Here is a 19,404-nt window from a genome sequence, read left to right on the forward strand (position 1 = left end):
GCCCATATACAGACCTGGAGTGGAAAAGCTTAGCAAAACAAACACTTTTAACCTGTGCGAACCACACTGATAGACACCTAAGGCGGCTCAAACCCTCCCCGAGTCACCAACCAGTATAAACCATTCAACAGGCTCAAGCGCCACCTCCTGGAAAATCCCTTTCAGTTCAATTCTACTTTTAGACCATTTGGCAGCAAGGCAAAAACAAGGCAGAAGAAAAAGGTGTTCATCACTTTTCTTTTGGCTCATGTGAGATTTTCAGTGTTGAATTTAATTGAAATGCTATAACCATTGGCACATACGAAACCCAGAGGAGCTGATTCATGTCAGGCAGGTTGGATCCAGCTGAGTGGTTACATTTGTAAAAAGATTTTCAGTGCTTTGGAAAAGAGGTCTTAGCATTTTTCTTCAGAAAGACAACTAATTAAAGCTATAAGCTAGCAGATAAGCATGGAAAAATGGATGAGGTTCTGAAAATCAGAGGGAAAGCTTAGTTTAAAAGTACTCAAAAACTCTAAAGATTTTTCTCAGCCTACAAAACTGGGTTTGGAGCCTGCACATGTTTATCACCAGGTATATGCTTGTAAGGAAAATAGTCTAATTGCAGTCAATGGAGTCCCTTACCAGCATGACAAAGCAAATGTTTAATAGGGTGGGTAAAATTCGCAGAACAGGAGGACGGGATCTTGTTTTGGACTTAGGGATTTCAGGTCATAAAATATAATGGGATCTGCTTTTCATTTTACCACTAAACCTAGAAGTAGAGAGTACATCTAAACCAGATCTTTAGAAAGGATTGGGTCTGAAAAATGCATGAAGGTTCCCATAAGAATATGTGTCTCCATTAAAAATGACCTGCCACACCGATGAAGATCACACATCACATCACAGCCTATCAGTTTTCACAGCATGTGATATCTGCAGTGGAATGAAAAACCCAAATGCCAAAGCACAGAAAGGAACCCGTTGCTCAGATGTAAAGAGAAGGTGCTTCAGCTGCACTACGCGTGCTGAAGGAAAATGGCAATGGATGCTTACATCAAAGAAAGTCCCTGCATGTTCCAGGATGAGCTGGCTGGAGTCAGGCTTGTTTTTGCAGTAGGTGACGTACATCTGAAATTTATCTGCCTGTGAAAACAAACATCAAGGGAAAAGCAAGATAAGCTATTTCTCTGCTTGCACAGTCTTTCATTAAGGCTTACCAGGATAAATACAGGTGATAAATCCCCACCTCTCAAAGCAACGTAAGAACTGCAAATTAAGAACAGAAGACTTATAGAGAATTCACACCTTACCTGAGCAGTTCTGAGGGGAATGAGGTGCACCGTGTAACAGCTATGGGAGGCTGTCTTTAACAAGTGTTACAGAGGGAAGGCCTAAAACTTTCATCCAGCTATAAAATAATTTCTAAGAGCTCTAATGACATTACACAGATTGTATCCAAAAGTCTGCAGGTCTCAAAACCCAGTCATGAAATGCTGGGTCTATCACCTAACTTGCAGATACAGCCAATGTAGAAACTCTGGGCAAAAGATTCCACTTAAACTGGCTCAAGCCAACATTTTTGACTTGAGATTGGCTCAGATTTGTGACGCCTGGCCCAAATTTGCTTTTCCTGCCTTGGTTCAGACTTTAATGGCTCAAAACTTTATGTTGTGCTATTTCATGTTCCTAATGTGCATTGCATTTCATTTCCTAATTCATTTATTTTTAAGAGGAAATTAAAAGCACGTCTGCACTCCTGCCTTAGAGCAGTTTCGTTTTACTGAACTCTGGTCTCTGCGAGAGGCAGGCAAACAGAAGAGGAGGATGGCCTCCTTTTATTACTGTTGCATTTTTTTTATACCAGGTATCAAAATAACCTGACCCTACAATTGGGCAGGCAGCTTTGTATGTATGTCTGTAACCATACACACAGCTCTGGACATGTACTATTGCTGAGGTGATGTGGTAGTATCTTAAAAGTACTATGAAGATTTTGCACAGAACGATATGTAAATGTGTTCATCTTTCATAAATATAAAACATCTTCTTTGTAAATAACATTTCTGAATCCATTTAATCAATATTTGTGTCGTGTTTTTAAATTAAAAGCCCATTTGAAATCATCCAAACATGCTCATTTTTTTGGTAAGTGAAAACGCTCCATAATGAATTTATTTATTTTTTATTTATAATATAAATACTAATTCCCAGCTTTGAAATATGAATAAAACCTTCAGAGAAAACATGAAGATAGCTGATTTGTGTGGTAAATATTTTGAAAAGAGTGCAGCTTTCATACAGATAAATGACTGTAGCCAGTTCCTGGAGCCTCCTACACCCATGAAGACTCTTAGCATCAAGATTTCAAAGTCCTGTTGGAAATTATCCTGGCATTGGGTAATGGAATGAGAGAGCACATTGGCTCAGCAATTTGACACTAATTTCTGAAGAAAAGTGTTGATAAAATATGTTATTCATGCCTTTGTAGAGGTCTTATGGCATGACTAAAATTCTCTAAGGAGGGTATATTAAGATTTTAAATGTCCATTCTCCCAGGACCCTTCACAAAGAAATGAATGTCACGCCTAAACACAGGTTTGTTTTGATGAAGCCCTGTTAAACAGGAACCACCAGAGGTAAAAGCTGTGCTGGTCAGTGCAGGACAAGGAGAGAGGCTCTGGAAAGCCTTCACACCACTGCACAGGAGAAGAGTTAAGGGAGGGAACCCTTCACCCCAGGAGAGGTGAAGGACAAAGGAGTCATACTTCCAGATTAGCTCCTAATCTCACTTATCACTAATGACGTAACTCTTGCACCTATTCCCAGCTTGTTTCCATCTGTGCTGGAAGAATTAATTTGAATAAATAATGAAAAGAAGAAGCCTCATTACCCAGGTGACGAAGCAGTGGCCCACATCCTCAGGCAGTTGCTCGTATTTCTCTAGTTCTTTCAGAAAAATGCTGAAAAAAAGAAGACACGATGTAATTAGTAACAGTCAAATACCCAGGAGAAGCAGAATGACCAATAAGTTAATCACTGCTAATGATCAATACTTGTATCTTGACTATGAGGCTAATCAAGTGTCCTGCCACTGGCGAAGTGTTTCCTTGTCAAGGTATGCTTTGCTTTTGGAGCACACTCATGACTGACTCAACTAGAAAGGAAAAGGTAGCAATCCCTACTGGGGGTCAGCGCATTCAGGACCGCAAAGTGATATTCAAGAACCAGATTATGAATCTTCAAAAAGATCTTGTGCAGTAGTTCAGAGAAAGAGCAAAATGAGAAGCCCAAAGCTGCCAGACTGCCATCACCAAACTCAGCACACTGGGCAAAGGACAACAATTTAAACAAGCTTGATACTTCATAGGTAAGTGGTAAACTCCCAAAATATAGATTTTGTAATTAAGTCTCTCGCAGCACCTCGTACTATGAGTGAAATCTCCCTTTGCAGATGGAGCCCTGAACAATGATTTAGGTGGAAAGAGGAATGTGAAACACAAGTTGCAGAAGCAGAAGCAACTGAATCAGGTTGGGGGATGCCTTTACATCACCAGTCAAAGGAGAAGATTGTGGAGGATGATGGTGGAGGCAAGGGTGGGGGGCAATTTATTTTAGCATTGCTAGAAGTTTTAGTGGGAAAAGGATGATACAGAAGCAGCAGGCTGGAGGAGGATGGGTCAGAGAAAGGACAAATGACAGCAGCAGGGAAACGAGGGGCATGACTGAAGGCTGAAGGGGTGTTAGCTGGGAGCAAGGGAAAGTCAAAAAGGAAAGTAATCAGATGTCATCAGTCAGGGTCACTAAAAAGAAGATAGAGCACTACAAAGTGAGGGGAAGTGGGAAGGCAATTGGGTGATCCTAGCATAGTTTCAAATGGGAGAATAATACTTAACTGTATGACAGGGCAATTCTTGTGGGCTGGAAGTCAATTCATATATTAAAGGCTTTTTAATGTAATATGTAGTTTGAATCTATTATCCCAATATGCCTGGAAGCTGCTTGCACAAAAGCATGCATGTGGCAGCCTCTGCTGGACCATATTTACATGTATGTGATGCCACATTTATCTGGCTGAAGCACTGGAAGTCTCTCAGAACTTCAAGAGGGAAGGGTTTTCTGATTTGTTTTTCAGACTGCTTTGGTTTTGATGTGTAACTTGAAAACAGACTTTGAAATTCAGACTGAACTTGTGTGACCCAGCACCCCTAAATGTTAAGTTTATAACTGCTATTGCATTCACATTATAGCAGGGAAACAATGCTCTCTAAGCTGATCTGATACACAGTCTGTTCTTGATAAAAGGGACTACTGTTAGTTACAGATTAAATACAGAGAGTCTCCAAGAAGTGGAAGGAAAGCTACTTATTAACCCAGCTCATGCCAACCATTCCTTTCCCCCCCGCCCTGTTTTCCAAGAGATCATACTTTTGACAGGCAAGCTTCCAGACTAGATCTAGTGCTGTGAGATGGACAGCATGTATAGGACTACAAAGCATTGCAATAATATGACTTCAACATTGTTAATCAGCTGAAGGTGAAGTTTAAACTAAGATGCAATTCATTTTTGTAAAAGAAATAAAACAAGAAATCAAACGTTATTTTGCAAATCTGGATCAATTTCTTTACACTCCTGTGTGCATTGTTCTGTAGGTGTTCACTGTAGACACCATATAGATGTATAGGTATACACATGCCTTTGATTTCCTTAGTCAGTAAACATTAACAGAACTGTTAGGAAAACCTACTTGTTATGAAAGTCATATATCTCCTGAATATTGCCAAAGATGATGTGTTCTTTATTAAGGATCCCAGCGGGTATTTCTTCCACTCCACTTGTCATTTCCCAAAGGTAAGTCTGGAAGACACCAGCAATTCTTAGCTTTGTGAATAAATGCAGTGAAAAAGAATAGATCTCCCTGGTTTATTGCCAAAGGCACAGGCTGACAAGGAAACTAGGTACTTTGAGATTAAACAAACAAGCTTTAAAAAAAAAAAAAAAAAAATGTTCCAGTGTCACAGAAAGCTCTCCAGAGAAATTCAAAATGCTGACACTCAGAAGTTGTCTGAGGAAAAAGCAGAAACATGCCAACAACACCTGTCTTTGCTGTCCAACTGATGGTGTCCAAAAACTGCAGGCAGAAACAGTTGAAAGATAAGCTGGAATTGCCACTTCAGTAGCATTAGATACATAAAAATCTCTTTCACACTGCAGGAATGTGAAAACTGACAGACTTCACTGAAATACATTCTGCTTTTTGCCCTGAATATCACAGTCCCCTTCAGGAACACCCTGGTGTAGAGCTAGGCAAGGTGTTTGACAGTGCAAATACAGCTCTTTCTCTAGCATGAGATGATCCAAAGGAATAGATTTGAATTCTTAAGAAAATGTTCCATGATTCAAAACAGACTAGAAACCAAGAGATTTCAGGTCAATGTGCAAATATGTAGCTCTTTACTGAGTCTCAGGACATTGCTCTCACTCTGCAGGGGTCAGCGCAGCTTTCTATATGAAGGCACACTGGTTGTCCCTGGAGGTGCAGACGTTTACGGCCACGCGTGGCGAGCACAGGGCATGGATCTGCCTGTGGGAGACAAGCTCCCTCTGCTACCCACCCAGCTCCCGCCACCAGCAGGACATAGCTCTGCGGCTAGCCACCAATGGTGGTACCTCCCCACAGACTCCTGTCAAGATCAGCCTTTGCTACATAGTGAACATCACCACCACAAAGGATACAATGTCCTTCCTGAAAATACTGGAGACTTCCCAAGCTGTAACTTACCTCTAAACATTCGTGTAAGTCCCTGACATAAGCTTTTTCTGTCTGAAGCAGCTCAGCCATAATAAATCTGAAAAAAGAAAGTATTTCAGGTGTTTTGGACGTTACAGGCATTTGTACAATGAACAGAAATCAAAACATCCTCCTGTTGTCTTCATGAATCAGTGTACTTCCACCCTAAGCCTTCAGTTGCCTCACTTTGCACCTTTCAGCTCCATGAACGAAATACCACCTTATACACTAGTCCCTTGTAGGATTATTTTCTAAATATCTGTTCTGCATAAAATTCTATTAAGTTGCATTTCTGCAACTGCTGTGATTTACTATCTACATGCCCATCCTTAACAGTCAACCGATTCTCAGGATTTTTTTCTCTCCCAGAGTAAGGACTTAAGATTCACTGACAACATTTGCATCTTCACTAACAGTCAACGGGAAGTCACCCTGGAACTTGACCTTCAGTGGCAATACAGATGGATTGGGGAGACACCATTACTTTGAAGAGGCTTCAACCGCTTGGTATTCAACTGGAGAAAATCAGACTGCTGGGAAGCCCAACAACCACATCTGTAGTGCCTGAGGCTGGGCATCTCAAAGTAGAAATGCCCAATGTTTTGAAAATGTGCCACATGCAGACAAAGTGTAACCACTGTTCCCTAAAGCAGAAACAGTTTCTCATCAAGGTTATGCACTGTAGTGACAATTTCAGAGGGCTGAGAAGGATCGTACATATAGATGCTTTCCAGAATATTCTCACACAAAAATTAAGACAAAATACTGTGAAATTAGACTGTTTCTAGACTTACGTGCAACAAGCGCTCTCCAAATATTTCCTCTAGTATGAAACATTTCCAGTTCTCTCAGTTCTACACCCACTGAAATTTGAACCTAAACTTCAAGTGAACTCCTGTGTCACTGAAACACAGTTAACTCCTCTGGATGTCCCTGGAGTTTAGAGGATACTTAGACATATAAAGATTGTTTTAATTTTTCTGTTCATTTTACTTTTCACATACAGCCAGGAAGAAATCATGACTATAAGTATCTCCATGACATCAAGGTCCAATTGAAGTCCTTGACTCACTCTTTTCCCTTTCCAAAAGTAACTTCTGATTAAAACCAGAAGACATTCAACCTGTATGTTCTGGAATTCTCTAGCCTACAAGTCACAACCTGCAGACCCAATTGCTCCGCAGCTGGAAGGAGTTATAGGACTGTTGGTCAGTTCTAGTCACGCAAACATCATAGAATCACTCTTAACGTGTGATGACAGACTGTGAGTGTTTGGGTACATACTCTTTCTTTCTGGCCGACTTTCTTTTTTCTTCATTGGCTTCATGATTTGCATCCCGCAGTTTTACCTCCCGGTCTGAAAGACTTGCTGGAATAATATCTAGTTCTAGGTCTTTGTTATCCTAGAAAAAGTGACAGTACAGATTTTAAGTTCATTGTAACCCTACTGTTGTGCAAAATGTAGCATGTTCATGAGATCAAATGGATAAGAAGGGACAAAAGCAAGATAAAGATACCGATGTCAGAAAGAAGGAAATTCTAAAAGGAGATTTAGAAGAACTGCAGTGAGGAGGAGAAGGTGGGAAGGTGAGGGAGAAATCTTAAGAAAACGCCATCTATGGTATTTATAATAGTCTTCACTCTTACTCCTATCTAGAAATAAGTATTGATGACAAATGACTAAATTTTACCTTGCTCCTTCACATCTAAATAGTTGTTTAGTATGGGACTTCATAAATAGTCTGGTAAAGTAGGAAATACCATGCCATGGAAATACCATTCCAGACTGTGGTTAGTAACTTTGTGTAAACCAGAGACCCTACAAGGAACAGTACATTTAAGGTATCTTGAGGGTGTAAGCGAGGGAATTTGTTCCTCTTTCTTTGATATGTAATTTTGAAGGATGGTTGACCAAAATGTTTTTAAGTGTTTCTGCTTTGGGAACTCCCCCTTAATACTGTGGCCAGGGAGTAGCAGGAGGTTCTAATTTTTGTTTCTCTCGTGTTGCTCCATTTCAATCACCTAAAAGAGCTCAGAGATAAGGCTGGAATAATTATTTTTTTTTTTGGTTAGTTAAAGGATGAGAGAATGGAAACTTACAGCCAAAGACTGAGTTTGTTTCAAAATAATGGTGTGGGAGCAGGATTTATGGCTTATGCTAAAATTAACGCAGACTTTTATTCAAATAATGTGTTTCCCCTCTTTCCCAGTAGCCGTATTGGCTCCTGAAGAATGGTGCAAACATTCATTTAAAAAGTCTTTCTGATCTTCATCTGTCTCCTCCTCATATCACTGATCTGCCACAAAAATCCTTTTTCTCTTCAGAAACAGTTCTGAGCTTGACTAGGTAGGTCGGCTAGGTTTTCAGTGTTTCTAATGGACACAAGATAACCTGCAGCATTCATACCATGGCCTTCACTTCCATCTATGACTTTCAGCTTTGGTATAAAACCCTAGCAGGACATGGACTTACAGTACCTCTGTATTGATTCCAAGGGCTTTTTCCAGGGAGTAGCGGTATTTCCCCATCCTGAGAGAGAAGTCACGGTAGCGTTTGTCAACGGTGGTGACCCACTTCCTAATTTCAGTGGCGTGTATATGTCCTTTTTCTACAAAGCTGTCAGCCAGCTGGATGAGGAGCTTCACTTTCTCCTTTGTTTGCTGCCCAAAATATGGTCCTTGGTTATGTTGCATTATTATTTCCTTTGCTTTTAATTCACACAGCAGTCAGAAGCAGCTCACAATTTTTTGTACATCATTAAAGAGTGTCTGTACTTCGTCTTACACAGAATCAGATGCTTTAAACTTTGCCCAGTAAAACATGAAAGGAATGACATTTTTATAAGGACACTTAGAAAGCTGCAGGAGATAGAAAAAGTCCAGGTTTTGAAACCACACACACACACAAACACATAAGGAAAACATATTGGAAGTTAGACGTGCCTCCTTCCCATAACCAAAAATGTATTTTTTGTGAACCTTGGAGTAGAAGAAAGGATTTAAAAATCACACTTCATAAAATACACCAAGGTACTCTGAATCCATACCTAGGTGGTTCTACAGACCCACATAGACAGGTCATTAATACACCACATATCAGTCCAGGAAGTGAGTTTGAGTTACTATTACTCTGTTTCAGAAACAAACAGAATTTAAATCGAAAATCCTGGTCTACTATAAGATCTCCTGTCAGTATTTTAGCTCCAGTTAGTGCATTACAAACTAAAAGATGCCTGAACTCCAAAACATACACTAAGACCCCAAACTTTCCAGAGGTCTTTTCTATTCCATTTGGGCTCTGACTGCCCCTTAGTCACTATGGTTTTCTATGTTGAGGAACTTTGTCCAAATCTGGCACAAAAGAGCTAGTTAAATTTTAGCTTATATTCCAAATCTATCCTAGGAACTGAAGGTGCCTGGCCCCTATGTTGAGCCAATTCAAGTACAAAATGCTTATAAAAACTGAGATATCAACTGTACAGACTGCACTCCAGCTGTAACACGCCTGTTACTCCTCAAAAGCAAAAGGAGAATCAGTCGTATCCCCAGAAGTACTGGCAAGCTGCTTTTCAGAGATGGGGAGAACTTTCCACTCTGTCTGAAGTGAGGCATGCTATCATGACATCATCAGCAATCTGGCCACAAATGGACAAATGCATGTCAGACCAGAAAACAGCTAGCAGATTTCAAAAATTCAAGAACTTTCACTAGCAAAATAAATTAACATCTGAATCAGAGATCATCTTAACAAATAATTGAGTACTTAAGCAAGGCTAGGTATGGAGAAGTAAACATCTGACTTCCTATTATATTTAAATGGTGTTTCATTCCCAAAAGCTACTGGTGGTTTTGCTTTCCAAACAATTGGTTTGGCCAGAAAGTTATTTGGATCAGGAAGGTTTTCACATACAGCTTAACTTGAGAATAACGTCCGCCTAGGAGTGACATGCATTTACCAGATTGCACGTGGCATTGAAAATATTCTAGATCAGCAGTAGGAAAGTGATTTACTAGAGCCCTAGGGAGCAAGATCAGATGCGTCACTGTAAGGAACAGCCAGCAATGGTCAATAAGGAACAAGGTATAAAACTCAATCCTAGTCTAAGTCAAGAGTACAATTAGTTTGGAAACTTCAGGATGAATTGGGATTATTCTCATCAAAATTAAATTATAAACCGAAACATGATTTCAGGTGGACTGATTACGGGTGGTTAGAGGCCAGGAGCACTGTTAAAGGACTGTTGTACGGGTCCTGTCTGATTAAATTAACTTCCATCCACCACTAGTTATCTCCCATTTTCACAAACATGTAAGCTAAGGAAAAAGGAAGGGGAGAAGAACACCACAAAGCCTGTGATTCAAACCCATGCAAGTATGGACAGCCTAATGAGGAATTTAAGGATTACAGAAGATCAATTTCAGGACACAGTGAAATGAAGCTACATAATACCAAAGCCACAGTCTTGCTGCAGTCCAACTTGGCAATTTAGATCCTTATCAGTGACTGTTAATACCCCTGTGGATTCACTGTCTGTGAATTACCTATGGTTTGAATTAATTTGTCTGAAGCAGATCCAATCACCATTCCTCTGTAAACCCCACCAGATTTCTCGGAATTGCTCCATATAAATTAATAGATTCTTGGTAATGCAGCTTTGTATTAAAAAATGTTCACCCTGGAGTTTACAAACCCATTTATTTAAAGTATTTGGTTGGGATCAGCAGATTATTTCTAATGAGATAAATGATCATCTGTGATCAACCCAGCTGGAATTAATGAAACAAATTGTGGTTTTAATGACAGAAGAGAGAGACAGGGAATCCAAGATGACCTTGGATATGTTCAGATCAATTAGTTACTCTATACCATTCTTGTATGATTGTTTAAGGACGGAATTAGGGTATGTCTCATTAGGCTGTTGTGAACTCTGTATGCAAGTGGATTTTCTCTTCCTTCTGATCAGAGCAAAAATGCTCCTTACCCAGTACAGACCAAGAGGGAGAAAACCTCCTTTTTGTCCCTCTGTCTTGCTAAAAATGAGAGATCACAGTTCTCAAAAGACATTTATCTTCTGGGCTAGGAATGTCAGGAGAAAAATACAAAATCCAGTAAATACTATTACAGAGATTTAAGGCATTGAAACAGGATCATAAACATAGACTAAGGCAGATGCCATAATTAGATTAAAGTCACTGTTTACCTTGGCAGGTACTCTGAATTCCCCATATTCCTTCAGGAGTTCCTGAGTTTCTTCTGCTGATTCCCCTGTGGAGTTGTGAGTAGAGAGGTAATATTCGCCTGTTTCTTGGATCCAGTCTAAGGCCTGTGAATGTCAAAAACAACCAAAGGAAAAACAAAACAAACAGTCTTTGTATTTCAAGAACTAATCCTCTGACAAAAAAAATCTGCCAAATAAAGGATATCAAATCCATTGGGACTTAATGCTGCGTATACTAAAACACTTTATAGGAACACATAAAAAAAGAATACAGTAATCAAAGCAGGTGGGAGAGCATACAAAAGGTGCTGTATGTTTCTTGGGAGAAAAAGGAATGTAGGGAATTCTACCTATATACAGATAAATCTGCATGCAGGGAAAACAGTTTTCTCATTCAGTAACAGCTCAATAAACCAAGTTTGCTCTTATATTTATTTTGAAACAAAGGAACAAATCCAGAAATTAATCTGATCCGGCAAAAATACTGAATTTTGTTGTCGGGTTTTGGAATTTTCTTAAATTGTTTTTAAAAAAAATCTACTTTTGCCATGTTTTCAAATGTTACAGTTTTTAAATATAACTTGAGATTGCAACAGGAATGCCACACAGAGGCATTACACAGATACAAGAAATATTTACACACTGCCAGGACAGAAACACAAAGCAGGGTTTTTACACTACCTGCTTGGCACTGCGCTCAAAAACCACATATTGTTGGCACTGATCTAATCTCCGCTTCTTCAGGGTCCAGAAGTGAAGGACTCTGTTCTCCCTCTGCAGCAGCTCACTCAGAATAGCTGTAGGGCAAAGGAAAATGTCTGCATGATTAGTGATTCTGTGAGTACATACAGAAATAAGCCATAAAAAGATGAATTTACTCACTCTACCTGGACTGCACTGCCAGGAGCAGAGCCCCTGAGATTATACTTCTTAAAAACAAGCATTGATTCAAAGGGGCTGCTTAAAAAAACACCAAACAACAAAACCAAACAACAAAAAAATTGCAGTTGCAGGGTTATCTGGTAAAGGAGAAGATGCTAGAAGATGCTAGAACAGAGTTTGGGATTTACCTTAGTAAATACACTGGGGTACACGATTTCTAGTCCTTTTGTTCTCTTCTGTTGCTTATTTCAGGAGTCTACTACTGGTTGACATAGGAGAAGTTGCCCTTTTACTGCCTTGTCCGTTGCTCTGGCCACAGGCTACCCAGCACATGGCACCAAAGCCTACTGTCCCATGCAGAGCTCTGGTCATGACTGAATTTAATTCAGACCTGAGCCCCCCCTTTGACATACCTGGTAAGGTTTCTTATACAGCTGTGCTGCCTGGTGACCTTCTGTGTGCAGTTATTGCTGGGCTATGATTTTGGGTTGAGGCTTGGTATTGGTCTTCAAAACTGTTTTCTGTGTGACGGGGATGTGACAAACACCCAGGTTCAGGAACAGACTAGCAGAAGACCTGCTGCTCCTTGGATTCTAGGACATAGGTGTTCTCCTTCAAAACCCAAGTGCTCAGCCAGACTGAATCAACTTGATAAAAGGGTGCGATTTAACTCTAAAAAGTATCATGGGTTTAACTGAAAATGCTACATACAGAGAGAGTGCAAGAGATTTACACTATATAACTAACATAAACCTTAGTTAAACCTGAGCTTTTCTAATTAAACCGGGCTCAGTCACATGTAGCTGGCAGTGGCGTGGCTCTTCCCAGCCGTGTTTGGGTACGGAGCTCAGCCCTCCTGCCCTTATCCTCAGAGTGTAGCATCCACGAGAGGGAGCTTAGGCACACAGAGCCCGGGCAGCAGCCATACTCTTTTATATTAAAATATTCAATCTGGCTTCTCAACCACTTACAGTGAATTATGATCATTTCCAGCACCTGTTAATAACCTCTCTCACCCTACGCCCTTTCTGAATGTGCTGATATTCATCGCTTTTGCACCAAGACCGGTGGCAGCAAACAGATGTGGATGTATCCCTCTCCATTTACAAGTGTGACTCTGATTACGGTAAAAAAAATTGTAATACTTCAGTTAATTGCAAAACCTAGCCCAGTCCCTGCTGCGGGAACTTTGTCTGAATGACATCATGAACTTGGAGCTTGTCACGGGTGCTCTAGGTCAGGTCTCTGCACAAACAGTTTATGCCAAATAAAACTAATTTCGTTCCGTATTAATGAATGCTTTGGAAGCACAGTAAGTATCCCACTAAATGGTGCTTTTATTCTAAACTAAAGTGTCCACTTCAAAGACTTTATGTGAATAGACTCAGCAAGCATAAGAATTACACCTTTGGCTTAGAAAAAGACTAATATACAAGCTGACTTTTATGTAAGTAATTTCAAACAAGCTCAGTGAAGAACACTCACAAGCTTATATCAGGTACATATTTAAGGGTTTGCCGAGTCAGAATTTAATTAATTTTCCCAAGATTTTCAACTGCAGGGAACAAAAGTACACAACAACAACAGCAACAAGCATTTGACACAGTAGCAGGGGAAAGTTGAACAAAGTCATGTTAACATTGCAGAACTCGTGTTGAAAGGATGGAAAATAATCTCTTCAGTAGCACCATTTTCACCTTCTGTGTATAACCAAAGTTCCCATCCCTCTCATATATAATGACTGCACTGCTTTTAACCTGTATCTTTCTGCAGCTTGTAAGAAAGCCAATCATAATAAGAAAAATTGGTTTATTTCTGCAGAATCACTTTATTCGTTCTTATCAGTACCTTGCAGCAGGGTAGTGGAAACATTTCAAACATCTCGGATGTATCATCTGATTGTAAATGGTGCTCTTTTGACCAAAGAAAAGTAACTACAGGCAGATACTTTTGCTGGTGATTGTTTGATGTGGCAGGACATCAAACAGGATTCCAGGGACAAAAAAAAGAGCAGATCCATCCTGGGGACAAGCAAGTTTGGGCCTCATTTTTTTCCAGTGCTCAGCAGCAATAGGATGCGTCTAGACCTTGTATTTGATATGTGTTTATTTGTTTATGCATTTTTTAGATATTAAGGCAAAATAGTGTCTGATCATCTCAGGTGACAACCAAACGATGGGGGATGGCACAGTGTCACTCCCATGGACTCTCCCGACAAAAGAAGCCAGACAGAGCCCATGTTTCAAACTCCTTTCCTTTTTCATGCCTAGTGGAGGAGGGATCACTTTCTGAGAGACCTCCCTACCCTTGCTAAAGGTGTCAGGCACATGTATGATTTTAGTGACAGCAGATGGCAAAACTTCAGGTGCCTTCTCAGCATGTTCACAAACTTTAGCATGACCACACAGCAGAAAGGGAAGCTAACAAAACGTTCAATGCTCTCATTGCACCAGAAGACCAACCTTTTACTTGCTGCTCGGGCCCCCTTGTATGGCTTGCTACTCCGGGCATGCTGACATTGTTCCGGTGGATGTACTTGAGGAATACCTCAGCATTCCTTCGTGCCAGCGTACAGGCCTAAGAAAAACAGCCCCCACCAAAAAGAATCAGTAAAGATGAGCAAAGAAAGCAAAGGGGACCCAAGGGAGTTCTCTCTTTATTTTGCGGGGAGAAGTTCTCTTTCATATGGGAACATGAGAGCTTCAGCTAAGAGTCAATAAACTCAGCTAATAAACTAACAGCCTCATAAGTGTATTAAACACATGAGTCATTTTGAATATAGTGGCTGATTTTATACATTAAGGCAAATTAATGACAGTAATAAAACAACTGGTTGTAAAGAGCTAGTACATCATACATTTTCAATCTAACCAAACTAACCCATCTCTCAAGAAAAGTATTCATTGTTTCAAAAAATGTACCATCTAGAAGCATAATTTCTAAAGCCTCGCCTGCAAGCATAGTTTCATGCTGTATATCAGCTTTAGTGGAAGGTGGGAGGGTGGCTGGCAATTGACTTGTCAGCCTCTCAGCTCCACAGTTCTTACAAAGCAGCACCTGGAAGGCAGGAGGAAATCTCTGTCCCCATCCTGGTGCTGCCTCGCAGACACATAATTGCTTCAGTCGTTAGCAGTTCTTCAGTTATTGGCTTGGAGGACAGAATTTGAAATGCTGGATGGTTTGTATAAGCCAACACCTGTCAATTATAATGCTCATCATATGCAATTTTGAGAATTTGAACTTTGAACCAGCACAACAACTAACATCCTCCAAGTGCAATGCAAATACCACCTAATTTGTCCTGATGACATCTCTATGAGATATGCATTGATGATAATGCTTATTAACCCTACTAAAGAGCATGAAACTGGCCTAGGGCTTATCCAGCCAGCAGCTCAACTGGAATTACACCTCAGAGCCTCCTCGCAAACTCACCAACACTGCTCTGAATTGACTAAACAGGGAGTTTTCCTGATTTAGTAGAGAACTAAAATGAGACCTTGAGAAAAGCCTCCTTCTGTTCCAGATGCTTGCTGATCAGAGGGATGACGTGATCTATCTCAGCTGCCGGTCCAAGTTTATCTCGACCTCCACACCAGTCTTCATCCCGTCTGTATTCTTGCTCCAAGCTCTCTAATACGCTGCACACCTGAAACATGCCCACAGCACAACAATTAAGTTATCTACAATCATAATCAGGAGTAACATATTCAGTAAAGTCTATGACCAGTAACTTTTCAAATCTAAATGTTTTGGACTACGGGTCATGGCATGGATGATAAGTGGGTATGAAACAGGCCCTGGACAGAATGATCTACCAGTTCTTCTTACCCATAGGGATCTCTACTGTTTGGGATGCAATTCATCTGGTTTAAGGGTGATAAATCCTTCTTCTCTTCCAATGGATAATCGAGGGGAAGTTCAAAAGGTTGAATCAAGGCAGGGGTCAGTGTTGGCCCCAGTGGATCATTCAGGAAACAATCCCTATTGTGGAAGGGTGCTTTAGATGTGTTTAAATCCCACTGAAGTCAAGAGACTTAGCACATACTTAAAGAAAAACACATGCTTAAAAACTTTCCTGAAACAAAGTCTGAAGCTGGAACTAATTCACTTCAGCTGTATGTTAGTTGCTCCCTATACAGCTTTTGTAAAGACTGATGGAAACCAATAGACATTAAATCAGTGCTGCAACCTAGGTGGATGCAGGTGTTCCTCTGCACAGGGCTTACAGAAGTATCTTCTATCTTGGTAGAATAATGGGAATGACATAAATAAATCAACACAGTCTGGAAACTGTGTGTGCAGTGGCCTCGGACAAGGCTGAATCTTTTGTGTTGCAGAGAATGACTCTTAGTGGTCTGTGCAGACACTGAAAAAACTGCAAAAGTTTTCAGGACCATTTGGAACTTTCCTCTTCTCTCCCAGAGGGCTCTTCCTACACACTCCACTGCTGAGATTACTCAAGATGCAGTCAGTTATTGCTGGGGGTCCAGCTAACCATGTTCACCCTTTTCTCGCTCACTTCTGCAACTTTTATATGAACACAGTCACAATTCAGAGGACATTACATGCTCAAGAGTACAGTCTGGAAGAAACTCCAGCGTCACCCACCAATCGTCCCCACTATCACAGGCCATTTTCATATAACTCCATTCATGTACACATCAAACTCAGTTTTAAAACTGGTGAACTGATCAACTTACTCTGCTGCCAGGCTGTTCAAGGACTTTATGCATTTGACAATCTGAAATAATCTTCTTGCTTGGATGCAAACCAGCATTCACCCTCAAACATTTATTGCAGAGCAAATGCCCCATGTGTTATTCAGGCACAGAAAAGCATTTTCATTTTAATTCTTAATTCTTGAAAACTTTGGTACTCTATTGGACTTCAGTGACTTAAAAAATGAAAGTAGATGGACTGCCTGGGGTCCACATCTCTTTCCAGAAAGGATGGTCCCTGCACATGCAAATATAATCTCTCAGTTAAGACAATGAGAGAAATTAATATAAAGTGGGCTGTCAATGAAGTCAGAGAGAAACTGGGCTATTTGAAAGCCAGAGCTCCACCAGTTATACCAAGAACAGCATGCTTGGGGAAGACAGGCATGAAAAAGTTTGGCTGGTTGTGACAGTCTCTCCACCCTTCTAGCCGCTTTTTCTAGAGACTCGTAGAATTCAGGTTCCAGTAAATTACTCAATCCACTGTCATCCAGTCAGGGAGCAGACCATTAAGGACTGTAGATCAGTCATGCAGCCCAAGAGAAGACGACAGACTACATGCAGCAGTGAGTTTACGAGCATTTGAAGACTGAATGATCTTTGTCCTAAATAGACACAACTAATGAATGAACTGGTGGGCACTGAGTATGCTTGTGTATAACTTGGAAACAGGAAGAGAGACTGAACCAATAAATTACTGGCTATGCATATTTTGGCCAGCACATTTGACTGTCTAAAGCACTAATGAATCCCTTAATGGTTTTCATTTCTTGCAATTCTCTACCAGCAGTAATTAATTTCAATCTTGAATACATCAGGGACTGTAAATCTGTTTGAAACTCTTCACAGTGAAACACATTCATTATAAGGAATGAATTAATCTTACACAATCTTAAAAATGCATTAAACAAATGACACCAAAAAGTGGCCCAAGGATAACAGCCTCGATGTTAAGGAAAAAATAATCTCTTTCCATAATGATATATTTACTTGTGCTAAAAAACTTCCCATGTCTGGTTCTCTAATTGAGGAACTAACTGTGTGATAATAACAATAGAAAATTTAATGTAAATCACTGCTGCCTTTTGTATAAAACCACAGGTTCCTGCAATGTCCATGCTAACACGAACTGTCTGGCTGCAGTAATCAGCTTTGCATCAGGGAAGGCTATTTGAGTATCCACACCATGACACTAATTCTCACCAACTACAATACAAATGGCACCTGTTTGTGCAAGGGATGGATAATCCCACCGTACCAGCAGCCAACTGGAACATGTTTTGCAATTCATGGACACCTGGAATGAAGTTGTGTCAACATATAATGCTTACTGCTGTAATTATCTGTGTTGCAGATGGATTTAAGAGAAATCCCTTCATACCTTGGCATCTTTTTTGGCATGGTGGTGTTTAACTACTAGTGAAAACACTGGCTAGTACTGCTCACAAAGTAACATGCAATCAATTGCAAGCAGTTCTCAAGGAAAACTAACTCTGATATCATGAGAACTTGAAATTAAAATGGCAGGATTTCAGAAATTCTTACCATTGGGAAAGGGGACAAATAAAAAAAAACTTCAAGAATTACACTGCTTCACAGCAAACTTTAAGATAAATGTTACTGCAAACTGATGCCTTTTTTTATTCATTTGGTTTGGGGTTTTTTGTTGCAATACTTGTCAGAGAAACAATTTTGACTAGTTCAAAGTTTGGTTTCCATGTGTGGCTTAGCATTGCTATGACAATGGAGCAAATGTCCTTTCAGTTAATTTTGCCACTGCTGTGAGATCCTTTGCTGGCAGAAGAACCTCTGCACTCAGGATCAGAGTAGAAAACCCCCACCTACCAGTACTGCTACATCGTGGAGTGCACTCGCATTGGTGCTTACCAGCTGGGAGTCACCTCAGGGCTCAAGACGGGCCCTGTTCAGGTGACACAAAGGCTTCTGTGCTCTAATGTGTGGACGGAAACATGCAAACATATGTAAAAAGACAAAGGGCAGCTTTGAGCGAGGCTCACCGAAGCAACATTCTTCCTGCTTTTGGGATTACTCAAGGGAAAGGGAGAAGAAGGAGCACCGCTGCTTAGTGGTATTAGCAGAGCAGGTATTTGGAACAGTTCCACACTCTGTAAGAGTGAAAAGACTGCACCGCTGATCTTGGTGAGAGGCAAGACCTTCGCACTGTATGCTGGGAGCCAAATCCCAGGCTGTAGCAATGTGCTATGATACAGATATGATACTCACCTGCTCAGAGGTTTTATAGAAGGCCACCGAGGCATTGACAAGTTTGAGCCTGTCCTCCATCTTCAGCATCAGCTGCTGCCAGTGCAGGGCCACCTTCTCGGCACACTCTCTGATTGCATCGGCGTCATAATGCCCAGCCTGTAGCAACACTTCAGCTTTCTGCTGAACCTGCAGGGCACTCTGGTGTGTCTTCTGTAAGGAAGTGGCATGAAAGAGGGACTGTGTATGAGGGGAGGAAAGAGAGGTTGTATAGATGTGCCAGATGTATGGTAGAAAGGTGAAGCGAAGTGTGAGCATGGAGATGTGAGAGAGTGAAACATTTTCAGAGTTATCTTCAGCTAACAATTACTTCTGCAAAGCATTTTAGTTTCAATTATTCACACACATTTGCAACATGTTATTAAAGCTTGGGACAAGCAAGCACTGGCTAAGAGGGGTTAGCTCCACCGATCAGCTGCTGCTCCTTGGGCAACCACGCAGCGTGGGGTTCCCAGTGGGTCCGTTTTGACAACCCCAGTGCAGGCAGCTGTCGTGCTGAGCTCCCACCCAGCCTGTACTCAGTGC

At 40.7% G+C, this 19,404-nt stretch overlaps 1 protein-coding gene across 6 annotated transcripts in view; it reads right to left on the reverse strand.

Annotated features, from left to right (window-relative positions):
* Positions 1-19,404, reverse strand: part of KALRN (kalirin RhoGEF kinase) — a 518,343-nt gene that overhangs the window by 149,284 nt on the left and 349,655 nt on the right. For 5 of the 6 annotated variants that reach the window (XM_054830972.1, XM_054830978.1, XM_054830971.1 and 2 more), the window contains exons 17-27: positions 18,841-19,059; positions 15,375-15,524; positions 14,338-14,452; positions 11,675-11,790; positions 10,976-11,098; positions 8,253-8,435; positions 7,059-7,177; positions 5,766-5,832; positions 4,731-4,840; positions 2,876-2,945; positions 1,039-1,128 (exon numbers count right to left, since the gene is read on the reverse strand). In XM_054830972.1, the coding sequence (XP_054686947.1) occupies positions 1,039-1,128; positions 2,876-2,945; positions 4,731-4,840; positions 5,766-5,832; positions 7,059-7,177; positions 8,253-8,435; positions 10,976-11,098; positions 11,675-11,790; positions 14,338-14,452; positions 15,375-15,524; positions 18,841-19,059 (1,362 nt within the window). The remainder of the gene's footprint in view (positions 1-1,038; positions 1,129-2,875; positions 2,946-4,730; positions 4,841-5,765; positions 5,833-7,058; positions 7,178-8,252; positions 8,436-10,975; positions 11,099-11,674; positions 11,791-14,337; positions 14,453-15,374; positions 15,525-18,840; positions 19,060-19,404) is intronic. The other variant, XM_054830973.1, reaches the window with a different exon arrangement.

The sequence above is a fragment of the Grus americana genome, chromosome 6 (assembly GCF_028858705.1).
Source record: "Grus americana isolate bGruAme1 chromosome 6, bGruAme1.mat, whole genome shotgun sequence".
In the NCBI taxonomy this organism is placed as follows: Eukaryota; Metazoa; Chordata; class Aves; order Gruiformes; family Gruidae; genus Grus; species Grus americana.